Source organism: Nomascus leucogenys, chromosome 1a (genome assembly GCF_006542625.1).
Source record: "Nomascus leucogenys isolate Asia chromosome 1a, Asia_NLE_v1, whole genome shotgun sequence".
Lineage (NCBI taxonomy): Eukaryota > Metazoa > Chordata > Mammalia > Primates > Hylobatidae > Nomascus > Nomascus leucogenys.
In genome coordinates this window covers 57838013-57858707 of record NC_044381.1, presented here as the reverse complement: position 1 = coordinate 57858707, position 20695 = coordinate 57838013, and the positions used below count along the sequence as shown (strand labels likewise).

Here is a 20695-nt window from a genome sequence, read left to right as displayed (position 1 = left end):
ACCTATTTCACAACTTAGTGACAGACTGTTGGCACGTTAGAACTAAGAGGGAGGAAAACTTATGAAGCCCTGTTCTTCCACTAAATTACCTGCATGTATTTGAACAATGCAAATAAAACAGTCAGGAATATCCAGTGTTTGGAATATTAAAGTAATTCATGGATTAATTTTCAGTGGTGTAGAAGCCTCTGATTGAAGCTTAATATCTATTGAATACACTTTCTTCATTTATGCAGATATGAGGAATTGTCCAGATAAGTATAAGTCTTGAGTTACTACAAAAATCTATAAATGTTCCAGTGGTTCTTTTGGTAAAACACTGTATTGAGTTTATCTTTTACATCAACAGTAAGTACTGAGGAATGATGGAAGCGAGATACTTAAAACTCAATCTAGTGTAGGAAGTTACATATTCTTAAACATCACTTCTAACTTTCTATTTTATGGATACAAACATTTACTTGGTAGGCATAATGGTTATTTAAACTCTCTTTTTCGGGCTTATTTGACATATATTTAAGACTAAGCAAGCTGCTGAGATAAAGGTCAGTAGACTTTTTATGTTAAGAAAGAAGATTAAAAGCTTGGCACTTTAAAGTCAGGCTCAGGAATTGTCGAGATAAAGATATTAATTTTAAAGTTAATCAGGTCAGGGTTTAAACTTTCATAAAAATTAAAAATATGACTCCAAGCACAAATTATGATATACTGTAGCATTTAGCCTATTTAGGTTTAATATAGTATGGTGAAAATAGCACTGAGCTTCATGTCAGAAAAACCTTGTTTCTTTCTCTTGCTGTTAGTATAAACTTGGGTAAATTACTGAATTTAGCAGAGCCTCAGTGTTATTATTTCAAAAATGGAGATTATAACTTATTCATTGTGTAAATGTTTACTGGGCAACCACTCTGTCCCACCCACTGTGATAGGTGCTGGCAATATAGCGGTGTTTTTAAAGTAAGTAAGGAAATAAACAGCTTGACCAGATAGAAAGTAACTGGGGAAGGCAATTTAGCAGAGAGGTCAAAGAAGACTTTGACTTCTAAAGAAGTGGTATTTGAGCTAAGATCTAAAAAACAAGAAGGAAGTAAGAGGCAAGAAATTGAAAAAGAATTCCAGGCAGATGGGGCAGCAAGTGCGAGGGTTCTGAGGATGGAAGGAAGGCCAGTGGGTTGGTGCGTAGTGAGTGAGGGTTAGGGAGAGGTGTTAGGGGATGATATTAGACAGGTAAATGGGAGCCAGATATGATAGCCCCTTGGGTCAAATAAAGGCATTTTTTGTCTTAATTTAAAAGTAACAGGAAGTAATTGACAAGTTTCCCAAAGGGGTGATATTACCTTACATAAAACAATGTAAGGGAAAGCTCTTTAAAGATGGGAAAAGCAGGGCCAGGCAAGGTGGCTCACACCTGTAATCCCGGCACTTTGGGAGGCCAAGGCGTGTGGATCACAAGGTCAGGAGTTCGAGACCAGCCTGACCAACATGATGAAACCCTGTCTGTACTAAAAATACAAAAATTAGCCGGGCATGGTGGCACGTGCCTGTAATCCCAGCTACTTGGGGCTGAGGCAGGAGAATCGCTTGAACCTGGGAAGCGGAGGTTGCAGTGAGCCGAGATTGCGCCACTGCACACGATCCTGGGTGACAGAGGGACACTCTGTCTCAGAAAAAAAAAAAAAAAGATGGGAAAAGCATATGAAGATAAGCAGTTAATATTGGTGTTACATAGGATAAGACAGTAAGACAAAGACACATGGCCTGATGAGTTATTTATCCTGTTTACAAGGTTGTAAAACTGTTGAAGTGGGCAATCATGTATGATGCTGAAATACACAGATAATCCAAAACACTTGGCATTTTTATGTGTTTTGGGAACAAGTGTGTGTGAAGGTGAGAGGCAGCAAATCTATCTTGGTAATATTTTAATTAGGCTGATACTCAAATTTTTATTGCTTTGAGCGTGCATCTGCTGAAGAACCATGTGTCACCTGAGGGCTAATATCAGATTCAATATTTGCCCCGAGGCAGCTCAAAGAGTAGATGGTTCATTTATGCAGAATCAAGATTTGTAGTCCATGGATATCATGAGCAGATAGTATCAGTAAAACAGAACCCCAAGAGGAGACACTGATAATTTAATGCAAATAAAACCTTGCTTTACACATTGCACATATCTGCTGATATAACTGTAAAGATATTTGGGATTACTTTATTCATCTTTCTTGTGTTTGATGAACTCCTGTTAAGCCTGATAAGAATAACATTTTTCTACTAAGATATCTGTTGAGATATCTAAACATTTTACTTGAAAAGAGGAAGGAAAATTTAGGAATTATTATTGGTCCTTCTATTTGGGAAGTAGAAGCTAAGAAGAGCATTAACCTAAAGTAGAAAATGGCAGGACCTAATGGTTATGGGAAGACAAACTTTTAATTTTTAACAGTTACAATTATTAGTATGCATGTCACCTGGGAATTTTTAGTTCTGAAATTTTACTCACTTGGTTATGAGGTGAACAGAGTTTTCCTCAAGATAGTCTCTCATAGGTAACTATATGTCTTCTAATACTGTGAACATTATTAATGCTTTTCGTTATCTTCTAGAGTTGAGTTTGGATAAAACTCTTCTTGAAATCCCATTTTATTTTAAACATAGATTGGGCCCTTAGCATTATAAAAGAATAAAAATTAATATAGATTGGGTAGGTATATGCAGGGTTTATTGGTTCTTCATCTTGACTGCACAGGTCAGGAAAGACGATAATGTGCTTGCACCCTTTGTTGAATGTTGCTTCATCAATGCTCTCCGTGACCTCCTTCTCACCTCTTGGATTGAGCTGGCTGAGCAGGTGATGACTAGATTCTGATTCAGTTAGGGTGGGGCTCATTAACATGCATTTCTGCCAAGCTCATTGATGCCAATGCTGCTGGTCCAATGCTTCTGGCCCCAGGGCCACACTTTGAGAGCCACTGATTTATAGATTTTTATTACTTATTTCAAGACATTTATATTAGGTGTTGTATGGCTGATAGCACTTAGGAGACATCGAACTATATACACCTTCTCATCTTTGTTTCAAAATTACCAGCCATTTTTTTTTCAGTTTACAGTAGTTCTAAATGACTCCATCATGTAGCATAATCATTTGTATTTTGTTGTAACTAAGATGGTCATGTTAGTGGAAAGCAGCACTTTTCTAGAAATGCTGAAATATTTCATTTATTTCATAAAAGGAAAGCTTTACATATTGCAAATGATTCTCAAGGTTGCTTTTTGCACTGTATAATTCCAAATGTTGATGTGGTTGCTATGACTTTAGGGAAGTTCTTCAATTGAATAACATCAATTTGATCATATATTTTAATCTAAACAAATAACCTCTTAATGTTTTGCCTTTCCTTTTGCATTACCTTTCCAACTAGCTCTCTTGATGACAGGGCTTCTCTCTATAGAGTTAAAAAAATCAGGTTTATTGCGGTATCATTTGCATGCAGTGAAATTCACTGTACAATTCTGTACGTTTTGACAAATGCATATGGTTGTATAGCCACCACTATAAGAAATAGAAAAATTCCTTTGCCTGAAAAAATTCCTTAGTGCTGCTGTGTGGTCAGCCTTTTGCCTCACCTCTCACCTCTCAGCCCTGGCAGCTGCTAATGTGTGTTCTGGTGTACCTTGCCTTTCCAGAAGGTCATATAAATGGAATAATACAGTAGGCAGCACTCTGAGTTTGTTTTTTCCTTTGTTGTAATGCGTCTGAGAGTCATCCTTGATTAATTAATCAATAGTTTGCTCCTTTTTATTGATGAGGAGTATTACGTTGTATGGATGTACCAGTTTATCTGTTCACCAGCTGTAGGGCATTGGGTTGTTTCCAGTTTTTGGTGATTATGACTAAAGCGGCTCTAACAGTCATGTACAAGTTTTTGAGTGAACGTTAAGTTTTTATTTTTTGGGGGGAATATACTTAGTAGCAGGATTTCTGGGTTGTATGTTAAGTGAGTATTTAATTTTATGTGAAACTGCCAAACTGTTTTCCAAGTATTCCCAACAACAATGTATGAGTGTTCCACTTACCCCACATCCTCACCATCATTTGATATTGCCATTTTTTCCTTTTATTTTTATCTGTTTTGATAGGTGTGTATCTGTGATGTCTTTAATTAATACAACAAGCTAATAGCTGCCAACAGTGGCTGAACCTCAGGAACTGTAAAAATAGGACCCATCCTCACATCTGCCTAGATGCAGAACTTCACATCTGGTTAGAAGCCTCACCCACTTCCCCTCTGCCATTAGCCACAGATGCTGCTGCCCTTCCCCTAGTCTGGGCCCACTTTTGTGGTCACCATGCTACAGGTGCTAACTCTGCCAGTCCTTAAAAGGACTCAGATGGGAACAAGTGAACAAAAAGCATCTCTGGGCTGGGTGTGGTGGCTCACGCCTGTAATCCCAGCACTTTGGGAAGCCGAGGTGGGTGGATCACCTGAGGTCATGAGTTCGAGACCAGCCTGGCCAACCTGGTGAAACCCCGTCTGTACCAAAAAATACAAAAATTAGCTGGGTATGGTGGCACATGCCTGTAATCCCAACTACTTGGGAGGCTGGGGGAGGAGAATCACTTGAATGTCGGAGGCAAAGGTTGCAATAAACCACCGCACTCCAGCCTGAGAGACAGACTGAGACTCCGTCTCAAAAAAAAAAAAAGAAACGTCTCTGAACTGAACAGTCATTAGCAAAGATATAGGGGGAGCTTCTCCTCCTAATAAGGTTTTAAAACTTGGAGTGACAGGGTCATAAGCTGTCCCAAGCTAGTCTCTGTCACATATTTTTTGTTTTGTTTTTTAAGAGGTGGGGTCTCTCTCTATCACCTAGGCTGGAGTGCTGTGGTGATCAGAGCTCAGTGCAGCCTCAAACTCCTGGGCTCAAGCGATCCTCCTGCCTCAGCCTCCCAAAGTGCTAGAATCTATCACATGTTTTTAATTTCATGCTCACATCTTCTCTACTCCGAATATTCTCCTTTAAGAATAAAATGGGTTATTTAAAATGCTGTAGAGCTCAAGGCCGGGTGCTATGGCTCATGCCTGTAGTCCCAGCACTTTGGGAGGCCAAGCTGGGAGGATTGCCTGAGCTCAGGAGTTCGAGACCAGCCTGGGCAACATGACAAAACCCTGTCTCTACTAAAAATACAAAAATCAGTTGGGCATGGTGGCACACACCTGTAATCCCAGTTATTCTGGAGGCTGAGGCCCGAGAATCACTTGAACCTGGAAAGCGGAGGTTGCAGTGAGCCAAGATCGCACCACTGCACTGCAGCCTGGGTGACAGAGTGAGACTCTGCCTCCAAAAATAAATAAATAAATAAATAAAAAATAAAAAAAATGCTACAGAGCTCAAAATAGCTTCTGTTTACCGGTATGAAAAAATATTGGCAATTCTGAATCTGATTATACCATACACATTCAAATACGTATTTTCTAAAATTTTTTTTGAGGGGAGAGAGAGTTTTTGGAATCATTAATGGAAGGCACAAAAGAATGAAACATGCCAGTTACATTAGTTTTAAAATAAAAAAGTGATTAGAGTTTTTTTCATTTAAGCTTATTTTAGTTAACTAGATAGGAATATTTAAATGGAGATTGCAGGATTCAGGGTAAATGTTTCTATTTCTGCCGAATGAGATGGATGAATTAGAACAGTAGTTCTTCACCTTTACTGCATATTAGAATCACCTAGATGGTTTTCAAAAAGGAAAGTACCGATGCCCTGGCCTTAACTCAGACCCTTAAGTCAGAATCAGAATCTCTGGGGCAGGTGTGCAGGGGTCAGGGGGTCGGTCCTTTGGCATTAGTCCCCGTATAATTCTGATGCATAGACAGTGTTGAGCATCACCGGACCGAAAGCAAACATATACTGTTCTAGGCGGTAATTCTAGCAATGTTTTCACCTATAAAAATGTGTACTATTTTCTGTTTGTTTCCATCTGTGTGGCAATGCTTCGGGTTCCTGAGATGATGGTACAGAAAAGAGTGCAAACCCCATTTTCAGACGTGTTTTTTCTCTCAGCCTCTCTTGGGCTCTCTGTTTCATTTGTATGTGTGTGTGTGTGGGAAATATGTGTCTTAAAAACAGGTGGGATAGCTTAAATATTAAACAATAATTTCTGTAAGTCTCTCCAGAAATTACTTACAGATGGATTTTGAAGAACTTTTCATAAGAATGGCTGACTATAAATAGCAGTAATAAATGCTCTTATCTGAGGACTAGAGTACATGGGTTATTTTATATTAAGGATATAATTACTCATTTTGGACAAAAATGGATTGAAGAAAATAAAAGTAATGTCATTTCCAGGTCATTCTTAAATAACTGTTATAAACATACTGTAAGTTGAATGTTGAACCCAGTCCTTATCTGTAGTGTGCTAATATGAAAATTTGTTTGAGTACTCTTGGGAGAAATGTTCTAATTCAGTAAAGGACATATGTTTCAAACTCACAGTTGACACCATGGGGTTGGCAGAATCAAGTTAGGACATTATCTTCATGTCAACAGGGACTGTGTTTTGTTCACTCTATCTGCAATGTCTTTGGATCATTGCTTGGCACATAGTACGCACTCAGTTAATAGATGAATATCTGATAGTCTGTAAAAGCATTAGTAGGGTACAGAAAATGAAATCCAACATTTGACAGAAATATAGATTTCTATCATTTACATGTACATTTAAAAAATTAAAGTACAGACTGGAGGAGAACCAAGTTAAAAAGAGTTCCCAAGGATTATTTATTCTGCTAAAGTATTCTGATTTTAAGCTACTTTATTAGAAGTACATTGCCAAGGGAGGTCATGGTATCATGGACTCTATCCCGACTCCACCTTAGCTGGAGTTGAGATGTGTTATGTTCTGGGCTCCAGGATTTCTGGGGGAGACATTACAGATGGCTTGTCTCTAGGGGAAGTAACCTGCAAAAGCTTGTTACATGAGAGAGAAATGGAGAAATTTGGAGGTTTGGCCAGAAACAAGACCCAGTAGGGATGTGTTGGCTGTCTGCCATATAGAAGAGGGATGATGCTAATGGGTTGTTGCCTTGACCTAGGCTAATTATTGGGAAGAACTTTTTAACAAATGGGCTGCCCCAGAAAATGCAGCACCCTAGCCAGTTGGAAGGAAGGATTTCTGCATCCAGTGGGGAAGGGCAGATTAAAATCTTATGAAGGTGTTTTCCAACTCTGAGATACTATGATTTGCTTTGAGGCAAATCTCATGTCCCTTGTGAATAGTTGGCAGACCATCAGATTTTCGCTTGAACCTGGGAAAATCTGGTGCTTATTCGACTTGCTGTGTCTTAAGTTTCCTTGGTGAAAGTGTTGTATCTGTTTCTTACCTGCTCAAGATTCATAATCAAGATGTTTTTGATTACCTGCTAGTAAGGTAAACTATGAGGACTTAAATTCTTCTGTACTCTATTCAGGTGGCTTTAGAATAAAATAATGAGGCCTCATATTAGTGAGGGCAAGGAGGTGAGACAGGGTGGGAATACTATGTTTGTGTACCCACAGAATTGAATGTGACTCTACAAAACCCTTTGAGTAAGTTTTAAGTAAAATCAAGGTGTTGTGCCTGGAAAAATCATAGATTTTTGGAGTCAGGCTGACCTGGTTTCAAATCCTGGCTTGGACGCTTCTTCACTTGGGCATATTACTTAACTTATTTTAGGTTTAGAGTCAGTTTCCTTGTCCATAAAATTAGAGTAATTCTCCTTCCTTTGGAGGGTTGTTGGGAAGATTAGACATAATGTAGGGAAAGCATTCAGGAAGTGGGAATGTTTATTAGTAGTCATGTTAATTACACAGTGGCTTTGAATAGATAAGCCATTTACTAGTTCTATTTTTCTAGGCAAATTCCTTCATTTTGGACTTCAGTTTGTTTTGAGGATTAAACAAGATCAAGATCATGTGAAAAAAAGTGCTTAGCAGAGTACCTATATTGCTATAGCTATATTGGTATAACTATTTGGAAGCGTGATAACCAAATACCTGAGGATTCCTGAAAATTATGAAGAATAAAAAGGCACCAAATTCAAATAGTCTTTCTAGTTTCATTTCCTTTTCTTATGGGTGCCTCCTGAGGTAGTAGTTCTACCTTGTGTTAGGTTCCTATTGCTGCTGTAACAAATTACTATACACTCAATGTCTTAAAACAATGCAAATTTATTATCTTGTAATTCTGGAGGCCAGAAGTCCTAACCTAAAATTGAGATATTGGCAGAGCTGTGCTCCTTCAGGAGATTCTGGAGGAGACTTTGTTTCCTTGCTTTTTCCAGCTTCTAGAGGCTATCTGCATTCCTTGGCTTGTGGGCCCTTCCACCATCTTCAGAGCCAGCAGCATAGCATTTTCAAATCTTTCTCTAATCTCTGCTTCCATCTCTTTCTTTCTGACTTCTGCTTTGGTTATCACATCTCTTTCTCTAATTGCTGCTTCTTCTTTTCTTTATAAGGACCCTTGTGATGATATTAAACCCCACCTCAAGATCCTTAACTTAATCACACCTGCAAAGTCTCTTTTGCCATAAAGGTAACATATTCATAGGTTCTGGAGTTTAGGATATAGACATTTGGTGGGAGCACTAATCTGCCGACCACATACCTGTATTTCATAGAGATTAGACATCTGAAATCATACAGATTATACATCTTTCCTTGAGCACCCTGATTGAAAAATATCTATACTGTGGTGATTTTGTTCTGAATTCATGCCCTCTACTGCCATTCTCTGAAGAGCTCAAGATGAGTCTGAACCTGAAGGAATTTAGGAAGGAATCAAAGATTATCTGAATGATTGACTTGAAACTAAAGTCTAAGAAAAATAGCTTTTGTGTCATTGTGTGGCATTCTACTGCCCGTTGCAATAGCATTTACGAATCTTGGTGTCAGGATGTTGTGCTTGTTTTGTAGTCAGGCTGGCATGGTTTCAAATCCTGGCTTGGACACTTTGAGGTGAAGGTATACCTTAAAGATACTTTATTGCCGACATGGAAACACTAATGTAAGTTCTCTGGGGTCAGCGGTATAACCAGGTATGAAGGCCAGGATTCTTGCCCCCGCCCCCTGCCCCCAGAGAAAAGGAATGAGCTCTCTCTTACTCTTGGAGATACTTGGCAATTCTCTTTTTGCATCTGTTCAAAGTAGACGGAAATATTCCTAGAAAATATCTTCTCTCTATACAACTCTTAGAAATACAGCTTTCTGGACAGCGGTTGAGATCTCTGGGTAGCTGTAGTTTTAAGTTCATCCTTAGAAACCTCATATTTCAAACATCTTTTAGAGTAGTTAGGAGCATATGCTCTGGAATTAGGCTGCCCACCATCAACCTTAGCTTCATCCTTTAACTGTGCGGCCCTGGACAGGTTCTTACACTCTGTGAGCCTCTGCTTTCTCATGTGTAGGCCAGGGATAATGATAACCTGCTGATACTGTTGTGAGGCTGCAGTGAAGTAATGGCTGGCTTGTACTCCATAAATATTGCAGTTCCTCAGATTGCTGCACTTCCTTGACTTCTGACTTACTATTTTCAAATTAATTCAAAAGCCTTGTTATAAGTATGATTTTTGTTCAGTGATTTGAAGAAGTCATTAACTGTGATGGGGTGAGGGACGGGACTGAGAAATATAGACAGACTTTGATGATTATATGGTTATTGGTGATACATTCTTAATTTCAGATATATTTTTATTCATTCACCATGTATTTACTAAGCATAGAGCATATGTTACATTACATGTCAATGATTTACCCAAAAAGGGCTATAAAAGAATGAGCAAGAAACTTTCCCTAAGGTGTAGAGACATGCCCACTGTTATTTTGAGTTCCTCAATGCCAGGTGCTATTCATTCATTGCTTTATTCTACTCATTTATTGAGTGTGCCTGGCACTGTTAGTAGGAGCTGAGACTAATCCAGCAGTGAATAAAACAAAAATTTGCCCTTATGGGGCTAACATTCTAGTGGGGAAAGACCAACCAATAAATGGGTCACATAAAGAGAAATATATATGTTGTATGGGGATAAGTGTTATGGAGAAAAATAAATCAGGGTATGGAGTATGCCAGAGGGGCAACAGTAATTTTAAATTGGGTGGTCACAGAAAGCCTCCCTAAGAAGGTGGCCTTTGAGAAGTGAGGAAGTGAGTCCTGGAGATTTCTGGAGGAGCATTTCAGGCAGAAGGAAGGAGGTGCAAGGGCCCCAAGATTGGGAATGCTCTTGGTGACTAAGGAAGGCAATCGTGGCCTCCTCCTCATGGATTCTCCTTTGAATGTTATGGAGTTTAGAACACAGAAGGCAAGTAGTTACAATTATTTTAACATTCTCACATTTAGCCAAGTGCTAAGGAAGCATCACACTTAAATTTTAATGAAGAGAAAACAGTATCTCATGCACTGCCTCTGTAACTTTCTGTCTAAATCAGAAATGAGTTTAACAAGTAGAAGTTTCAGACTTTTCAGTTTTCAGTATTGGAAAGAGGTTGGTCAACAAGAACAATAGTCTTCATGACTTGGTTCTCCCCCATCTCACCTGAGCAGGTAGGAACAGGTGTGAGCTGGCGGACACATTCCAGCTCCACGTCATGGATTCTTTCTTTTCCCAATTCTTTCGTTTCCCCATTCTTTCATTCATTCTTTCCTTTCCCAATCTCTAAGTCACTCTATGGATTGCAAAGAGATAGCCAGAATTCAGAAAAGGGGAATTTATAACTTTTTTGAAATCATTGGTTATTGAGGTATAATTTACATATCCCAAATGCAGCCATTCCTGTATATAGTTGGCTGAGTGTTGACAAATATATATACCCAGTGATGTGCTGATAAATAGTTAACTGGCTCTTTATGGAGAAAAGAAACCCCTAATTTGTGACCTTTGCCAGTTTTTTGTGATGTAAATACTTCTATCCTTGTTGATGTTAAGTCATCAACCTGCTGTCACTGAATAGGGTGCTGGGAAAAGATGTGTTTGGATGTTAGAAGCTGATGAGGGGCCGGGCGCGGTGGCTCACGCTTGTAATCCCAGCACTTTGGGAGGCCGAGGCGGGCGGATCACGAGGTCAGGAGATCGAGACCGCGGTGAAACCCCGTCTCTACTAAAAATACAAAAAAAATTAGCCGGGCGTGGTGGCGGGCACCTGTAGTCCCAGCTACTGGGAGAGGCTGAGGCAGGAGAATGGCGTGAACCTGGGAGGCGGAGCTTGCAGTGAGCCGAGATTGCGCCACTGAACTCAGCCTGGGCGACAGAGCGAGACTCCGTCTCAAAAAAAAAAAAAAAAAAAAAAAAAAGCTGATGAGGAGGAACTGTTTCCAGCACACACCTTTGCACTTTATGGGATTACCATCATAATCAAAATGCAAAACATTCTCAGCATGGTTCTCCAGGCATCTCCCAGCCTGTTCCCACTCCACACCCAGGCTATCACTGATCTGTTTTCATTCACTATACAGTAGGTTTATCTGTCTTAGAATTTTATGTTAATGGAATCATATAGTATGCACGTTTTTGTGTTAACATGTTTTGAAATGTATTCATGATTGACTGTTCCTCTTAATAGTTTTACATTACTGGGTATCATTCTATTATATGCCATATGATCTTTATTTTATCCTGTTATATTCTATTTTATACTTTATGAAAATGAGTTACGGTACATGTATTTTTTTCATTCACCTATTGATGGACATTTACATTGTTTCCAGTTTGGGGCAGCTACTATTAAGAAAATTCTATGAACATTTGTGTATGAGTTTTGTCTAGAAATAATGTTTTAATTTCTTTTGGGTTAATACCTAGAAACAAAATGCCTAGATCATGAGGAGATTGTATGTTTCATAAATGGCCAAATGGTTTTCCAAAGACGTTGAAGAATTTTATACTCTTATTAGCAATATATGAGAATTCTCATCCCCCACAATCTCGTTAAAACTTGGTATTGCCTGTCTTGTTAATGTTAGCCGTTCTAGTGTGTGTGCAGTGCTGTTATGATTTTAATTTGCATTCAAGCATCCTTTCATGTGTGTATTGGCCATTTGTATATCTTCTTTTGTAAAATGTCCATTCAAGCTTTTGCTTCTTTGGTTAATTTGTTTGTAGAATGGAGGTAAATAACTTTTCAAAAAGGAGGTACAGAATTTGGAGGAATCTATAAATTGAAGAAGGCAGGAGGGAAACCCAAGCAGAGAAGCAGCCCAAGAGAACTGACAGGTTCCTTAAGGTGGCCACAGTGCTGGTGACCCCAGTGCTTCATAACTAGGTGACCAACTGTCCCTGTTTCAGCACTGAAAAATCCTGTGTCCCAGGAAATTCCTTAGTCTTGGGTAAACTCTCTGTGGGAGTTGGTTGGTCACCTTGCATAACTATGTACAAGGAAGCTGCAAACTCTGTGCATGGAGTCATTAGACTGGTGAGGGGTTTCGCTGCATGCTCAGGTGAAGCTGCCAGTGGTGAATGATTTCTGAAAGGCCACACAGCTCCTGATCAGGGGCAAAGCCAGTGTTAACACGTGGGTCTCAGCTCTCTGTTCAAAAGTCATCAGCTTGCTTGTGATATGAAAATTTAGGAACATTGGGAAGGTGCCCTCCTGCTGCTAGAAAAAAAAGTAAACCAAAAACTTAAATGATTGTTTTTTGAAATTACAGGCTCTGTGAACTCCTTTATTTGGCTCAAGTTTTAATTTTCTGATCAAATGCAGTTTTCCCTGAAAGAACTGAAACATTGAGTCTTCTGGTCATTTATTAGTATAAAATAGTTTACAACGCCTTTCCTAAGAACACACTTCGGTTCTAGAAAGGATAGAGATAGGAAAATTCTGGGTGCAAGGGTGACGGGTTATCAAACAAGAGATGACATTCATTGACTTAGAGTTGTGTATAGAGTTGTGTTAGTGTGTGACTGTATAGAAGAGGAGCTTTAGAGGGCTAAGAGCGAAGAAATTATTCTCTCTTTATGTAGCTAGCATTAAGGAAAAGGTTGGGCTTTGCACTATTTGCTATCGATTTTATACTTCATATACTCCTATTGTTTCTGATTTATTTATAAGATATCCCCATGTTAGTTATATATTGTTCCTTGTTTCAGTCCTTGCTGCTATTGAATAACGTAACCACAATCAGCTTTTGTTTTACATTACCCCAGAGAAGCTAGATGGAATGCCTGCTTATAGATAATATCACTGCTGTTTTCATACACTGCCTTTCTTTTGAATAACTTCCAACATGTTGTGACATTTTTCTTCTTAATATTTATTAAATCCCCAACAGCATGCTTGGTGCTGTTGAAGGAATATAAAAGATAATTCTCGTCAATAAGGGACATGCATATTAATAGATGAGAGACATAAACATGCTTTTACATATAAATACATATATATATGTATAATCCTAGAAGGTGATAGGTTATTTTGTTTTGATGGGGCAGAATAATTGAACTAATGCGCTTTACTCTTTAGCTGTTGTCTTGCAAACAAAATGAAAGAAAATAAAGGGTAGAGATGTCTCAACCCACAACTTTCAGAACCTTGGAAGAGTTGGTACTGCAATTAAGGTAGAACTAAACCATTTTTGCTGAAATTAGCCTTAATGTGATAATTCTTTGATACTCATACTAGAGATTTTGAGCTGTACATAGCTGTACTGTATGTGGTTTCAGTAATTTAAGGATTCTGATATTTATTTATTTATTTATGAGACACAGTCTTGCTCTGTCACCAAGCTGGAGTGCAGTGGCACGATCTCGGCTCACTGCAACCTCCGCCTCCCGGGTTCAAGCAATTCTCCTGCCTCAGCCTCCCAAGTAGCTGGGACTACAGGCATGTACCACCATGCCCAGCTAATTTTTGTATTTTTAGTAGAGATGGGGTTTCACCATGTTGGCCAGGATGGTCTTGATCTCTTCACCTCATGATCCCCCCCGCCTCATCCTCCCAAAGTGATGGGATTACAGGCGTGAGCTGCCGCGCCCAGCTGGATTCTGATTTTTAGGCCATTCATTCAGCAGTCTTTAATGAGATTCTGTTCTGTGTTGAGCCATGCACTAGGAGCTGGGAATAAAATGGTGAGCAAAACAGATGTTTTCCTGTCTCAACGGAACATATGGGTTGATGGGGACACAGGCATTAAACCAGTAATTGTACTAATTAAGGTATAAGTAGAGCTGCATATTCTTATGATTCTATTAATATGAGATGTTATAATTAATGACGCTGACCTCGCCTGGGGAGTTTTGGAAGACTTCCTACTTGAGATGAGACACAAACTATGAGGAAGAGGAGTTCAGCTGGAGAGGGTGGAGATAGAGGAGGTGCCGCAGGTAGAGGGAGCAATGAGCTTGACACAGTCAAGGAATGGAAGGAAGGCCAGCATAGCTAGTGTATTAGTCCATTTTCATGCTGCCGATAAAGGTATACCCAAGACTGGGCAATTTACAAAGGAAAGAGGTTTAATGGACTTACAGTTCCACGTAGCTGGGGAGGTCCCACAATCATGGAGGAAGGTGAAAGGTGCGTCTCACATGGCAGCAGACAAGAGAAGAGAATGAGGGCCAAGCGACAGGGATTTCCCCTTATGAAACTGTCAGGTCTCTTTTTTTTTTTTTTTAAGACAGAGTCTCTGTTGCCCAGGCTGGAGTACAGTGGCACGATCTTGGCTCACTGCAACCTCCACCTCCCAGATTCAAGTGATTCTTCTGCCTCAGCCTCCTGAGTAGCTGGGATTACAGGCATGTGCTACCACGCCCAGCTAATTTTTGTATTTTTACTAGAGACGGGGTTTTACCATGTTGGGCAGGCTGGCCTTGAACTTCTAACCTCAAGTGACCTAGCTATTTTGGCCTCCCAAAGTGCTAGGATTATAGGCATGAGCCACTGTGCCCAGCTGATCTCTTGAGACTTATTCACTACCATGAGAACAGTACGGGGGAACCCACCCCATGATTCAGTTATCTCCCACTGGGTCCCTCCCACAACCTGAGGGAATTATGGGAGCTACAATTCAAGATGAGATTTGGGTGGGGACGCAGCCAAACAATATCAGCCAGAGTACAGAGAGAATGCTGGTGAGTCTGATCTGAGGTGAGGCCAGAGAGAGGCTGGGCCAGACCACACAGGCCCCTAGGTCAGAGGAGGAGAATGGTCTATTCAGTAAGTTAGATGAAGCGTACGGAATAGTTCCTGGCACAGTGTGAATAAAAGTTTAATACAATATTATTATTCTGATTTACTTTTTAAAACTGTATTATGAAATGGTATTAATTGTTGACTGATACTGTTTATTTTAAGGGCAAAGGGAATCCACTAAAGGATTTTAGGCAGGGGTAGGGCATAGAACACAGCCAGATTTGTATTTTGAAAGCTTCATCATTCCAGCTACTGTGTAGAAAACAGATATGACAGGGGGTTGTTCTGTGACGATCTTCCTTATGGAGATTCTGTTTCTTTCCACGAGAACTACTGTATTTACCAAAGAGTGCTCTTGACAAAAGTTACAGGAGATGAAAACTCTAAGCTTCTTGGGATTTTAAGGTTTTCTTGTAAAGGATTATGCAACCACTCCTGAATTCTACCCTTAGTCCTCTGGAATCTTAAAATGGGCCTGTAAAACCCTCCTTAAAACACTCCTGGAGGCTGGGGCTGGCATCTGTGTCCTCTTCCTCATTGTTCACTGCTGTTTCAGAGTCCAGGATCATTGAGATGAGAGGCTTCCCCGCCTGCATTCCCTGCTTGTTTTCAGAGTGCAGGATTTCATCTGTGTAGGTCAGAGCAGTTTCCACTTGAATCGAAAATGTGAGACTTAGACTTTCTTTCAAATCTTAATGATGAGACATTCAATTACTGTGTAAAGCCCTAGTGAGGACATGATTTCTAAATAGCATAGAAATTGAGTGGGATGATGGTTGAGAACGTGATGAACAGAAGGGAAAGAGAAATAAACTTTTTATCTGGAAAAATTAACCTAGGCCAAGACTTTTTTTTTTTTTTTAAATTAGGAAAGCTGAACTTTTGACTTGTCTCAATTGGGAAACATCCTGATGATAGTCATTATTTTAGGGCAGAGCCATGGATGTCCTGGAGAAATAGCTACTATAGTATTTGCCCAAAGCATGTGAGTGTCAAAGAATGGAATCTGGGCGCTGCAGTGGTCTTGAAAATTAACTAGCCCAAAGTCCAATTTTACAGAAAAGGAAAACAGAGACTTAGTATATGTTATTTAGCTCTAGTGAGTGTCAGCTGGAATTAGAACCAAGCTCTTCTGTCTTCAATGCGTAGTTCAATTTTCATTCTGTGATCCACATTTTATAATTTGCCGAGAAAATATGGTTGGTTGAGGTTTTGCTAGTTTGCTTTCCCAAAGTGAACAGGGGCTTATTTTCAAAGCCATCCTAAACAGACCTAACTGAGGAAAGGTGTATGTAAATGAGAGGACTAGAATGTTAAAGAAATGGATAAGATAAAGTAGAACCAACCGTTTTTATACAAGAAGCTTAGCTGATAGGTAGGATGTATGTTTTTGTCTTGTTTTAGAAATTGCGATTTTACTTTTAGTTTTGCAATAAATGAATAAGCTATATATTTATACTGTCCACAGAAGTCAGAAACAAATGTTATCTTTGTGAATGATCAATTGCTTAAGACATATTTCAAATTAACTGTATAAATAATCTAACAAGGTCCTTCATTGTACATTTCTCAGAGCAAACAAAATGCTATGTGTTTTTATAACTAGATAGCTATTTGATTTTTTCCCCCTCTTTCCCACGTTTGGGTATAGATTGATATAGAATTACTTAAAATGCTGCATATAAATTAAACATTAAAAGGAGATTTGGAGAGGCTAAGCTGCCCCATTATAATCTTTAGTTCCGCAGTCACTGCCTCAAGGACACTCCATTTCATATCACATGTCCTTCTTTTGAAAAGTGATCACCAAGGTTCAGGTAACATTTAAGCACAGCCAGCAGCTGCATAATTTATGGACCTTTTTTGTTTTGTGTTCCTTTTTAAATGAAAAACAGGAAAACAGAAGACGGTTTTCACACATTAATGTCTTTCTTTTGTTCTTTCCTTCCCACCCTTCCTTTGCAGATAGGGGCCCTGAAGGACTACTACCACTTCTACCATAGCAGGACGATTAAAAGGTCAGTTATCTCGAGCAGAGGGACCCACAGTTTCATTTCAATGGAACCAAAGGTAAGAAGAACCAGTTGGGTGGGGACCAAGAGGCAAAGCTTCTGCATTTTTCATTGGTAATAACACACTAGGGACTGAGGACCAGCATGAAGGCTCAGATTTCTAGAACTGTCATATTATCCTTTGGTCTAGTGTCTGTGCTTCCTCTTTAGATAAAACTAGGCGGTGGCTTGATTTTTATTGATGTGCCACTGTCATCCCTGTTGTAGAGCAGCCCAGGGGTATCCATAGCTATGGAAGTGAGAGGGGCTAGGGAGTAGGGAAGACAGAATTTGATTGAGAATGATTGAACTGTTAACAATACCGTGCTGTCTACCTATTTGCGTACAGATCTGAGGTTGTATGAGCTCCACTAAAGGAGGGGTTTCTTCCAGAACCCTTAGGTCAGGGGTACAGATCACCGTGAATCCTCATGATTTTACTTGGCATTGATAGACCCACACCATTGGCAGCCTCAGGACTAGACTGTGTCTGGAACAGGTGGGATACTGAACACAGAAAGGGGAGAAGCTGACTCCTGCTCTTGGGGCCTCATCAGGTATCTTTCTTGTGCCAACTCCTTTTGGGTTTTCCAGACAACGTACCCCTGGGAGAGCCTAGAAGCAAGCATGCTATGCCTAGGTTCTCCGGTTTTAGAGAAGTGGGGCAGCTTTGAAGTGGGAGATGGGAAGCTGAGGGGTGTTAGGGACGAACTAATAGCCGACAACTAAGACTCTGAGGTCGAGTTAAGTATCTGCCCTTATTAATTAAGTTGGAGGAAGGAATGGAGTTTTGTCTGAGAACTAATTGGCCTCTCTGTTGTGTCAAGTAAAGGGGAAGAGGGCGCATCTGTACCAACTTGCCCTAGTTCCTCTGTGGGCTCCCTGTGTATTATCGATTGTAGGGTATTCTTGCTTTTTTCCTCTCCTTATGATCTGGGTTTGCCATAAGAACTCATTTTCAAATAAATTGGTAGATAAGTCCCTACCAGTGCACATAGCCATCTCGGCTAGATATCCTCGAAAGTTATATTCCTTGTAAAGCAAAAAGGCCCCTGTTTGAATTAATATGCAAATGAGGTTTGCAATATTGCGTCTTGCCCTCAGTTATGTGCTGTAGTTAGCCTTGTTTAATTTTTTTCTGGAATATGTTCATGATTATGAAATTGTAACCTGGCTAGAAAAAGCACATATCTTCTGTGTCCCTATTTTCTGTGGGTTATAGGAACATCCCCTAATACATTTTCATGGTCTGTGGATTACATGTTTTTTCCTTTGTCACTATTCAGAATTGAATTTTTCTGGAAAGGCCATCAGTTTGGGACATTCATGAATTAGCTGCATTTTCAAAGCAAAGTCATGTTTTTCATCTCTTAAACTTTTTTGAAGCTTTTCTTGAACTTTGGTAATTAAAACGATGCTAATTTCAGACCTCATGTACAAAATCAATGTGAATTTGAAAAACCAAGTACTAGTGGTTTGGGAAGTAAGAACAGAATGTTATGAGACATTATTTTCATGATGAAGGATTTACTGAACATGGAGCTATTTCCAGCCTTCTTGTTATCTTGGGGCATCTTGGTGTTTATTTCTTCTTATCTCAGTGCATCACATGGCTTCTGCGTGATCCGACAGAGACCTCGTATGCTGGGACACATAGTACCTGGAATGCACTCCTATTTCAGGAGAGTGGGGCCATTGCAGGCCAGCCTAAGGGTACATGCTGCATTCCCCTGCCTCCTCAATAAAAATAATCCCTCAGAGTAGAGCCACAACTTACTCTCCATTCCAATGCCGTCTGCTCATCGTTCACACCTAGCATTTACACAGGACAGCCATGGTTCCAACCAGCTTTGCAGAGAGAGAGAGCCACAAATTGGGGTTTGCCCACACTTTTGGATCTTTCTTGTAGTTCATTTATTCATTGGCCCTTTTTTGAGCCCCTAGCGTATGCCAGGCCCTGTGTTAGGCTCCGGGGTTTGGAGATACATTGGTGCCCTAAGGGAGCTTGCTGCTTTCAGGGAAGACCATCCAGGACATTGCAATGCTTCTCAGTGTTGGGGGTGGGGGGAGCAAAGGACACTGGGGGTTCCTAAGTTGTTGTTGTTGTTTTTTTTTTTTTAATTTTAATTTTTTTTTGAAACGTAGTCTCACTCTTATTGCCCAGGCTGGAGTGCAATGGCGTGATCTCAGCTCACTACAACCTCCAACTCCCGGGTTCAAGCGATTCTCCTGCCTCAGCCTCCTGAGTAGCTGGGATTACAGGTGCCTACCGCTATCCCTGGCTAGTTTTTGTATTATTAGTAGAGATGGGGTTTCACCATGCTGGCTAGGCTGATCTCAAACTCCTGACCTCAAGTGATCTGCCCGCCTCAGCCTCCCAAAGTGCTGGGATTACAGCTGTGAGCCACCGTGCCTGGCCTTGTTTTTTTTGTTTGTTTGTTTTAATTTTAAGAAACTTTTTATTTACAGAGAATTTGCAAACGTGAAAATGTTACAAAGAATTTCTATATACTCTTCCTAGATTCCCCAAATGTTAATGTTTTACATTTTACCACACTTAGTTGATCATTCTTTCTATCTACACACATATACACACATATTTTTTATTTTTATTTTTGAGATGGAGTTTCGCTCTGTCACCCAGGCTGGGGTGCAGTGGCAGGATCTCAGCTCACTGCAACCACTGACTCCTGGGTTCAAGCAATTCTCTTGTCTCAACCTCCTGGGTAGCTGAGACTACAGGTGCGTGCCACCACGCCCAGCTAATTTTTTTGTATTTTTAGTAGAGACAAGGTTTCACTGTGTTGCCCAGGACGGTCTTGATCGCCTGTCCTCGTGATCCGTCCGCCTCGGCCTCCCAAAGTGCTGGGATTACAGGCGTGAGCCACTGCGCCCGGCCGATATACACACGTGTATGTAAGTAAGGTATGCATATATATAAATTTTCTGAACATTTGGGATCAAGTTACAGGTATGATGTGCCTTCAATTCTAAATAATTCACTGTGTATTTATTTAAAATAAAGACATTCTTTTTTATAACCGTAAGTATAACAATAAAAATCTGGCTATTAATATTAATTTAATATTATCTAATCTACAGACTTTATCCAAATTTTTTGATTGCCTCTTTTCAGGGCTGGGATCACATTTAGTTGTCATGTTCCCCAAGTCCTCTTTACTCTGTCATATTTCTTCAGCTTTCTTTTTTTTTTTCTTTCATAAGCTAGAAATCATTTAAAGAGTACAAGCCAGTTATTTTGTAGAATATTCCTCAAGTTGGGTTTGTCTGTTTCCTCATGATTAGATTCAGGTTTGACAAGAACATTTTTGGCAAGAATATCAGAGAAGTGATGTGTGCTTCTCAGTACATCAGATTGAGAGGCACATGATACTGCTTTGTTTCATTACTGGTGGTGGTAACTTTGAACACACGGTGAATATCGTATCTGCCAATTTCTCTACTTTAAAATTACTACAGGCACACCT

General features: G+C 39.9%; 1 protein-coding gene across 3 annotated transcripts in view; it reads left to right on the top strand.

Moving 5' to 3' along the window:
- Window positions 1-20695, top strand: part of PCSK5 (proprotein convertase subtilisin/kexin type 5) — a 464720-nt gene that overhangs the window by 24891 nt on the left and 419134 nt on the right. For all 3 annotated transcript variants that reach the window (XM_030809749.1, XM_003267429.4, XM_003267428.4), the window contains exon 2: window positions 17122-17226. In XM_030809749.1, the coding sequence (XP_030665609.1) occupies window positions 17122-17226 (105 nt within the window). The remainder of the gene's footprint in view (window positions 1-17121; window positions 17227-20695) is intronic.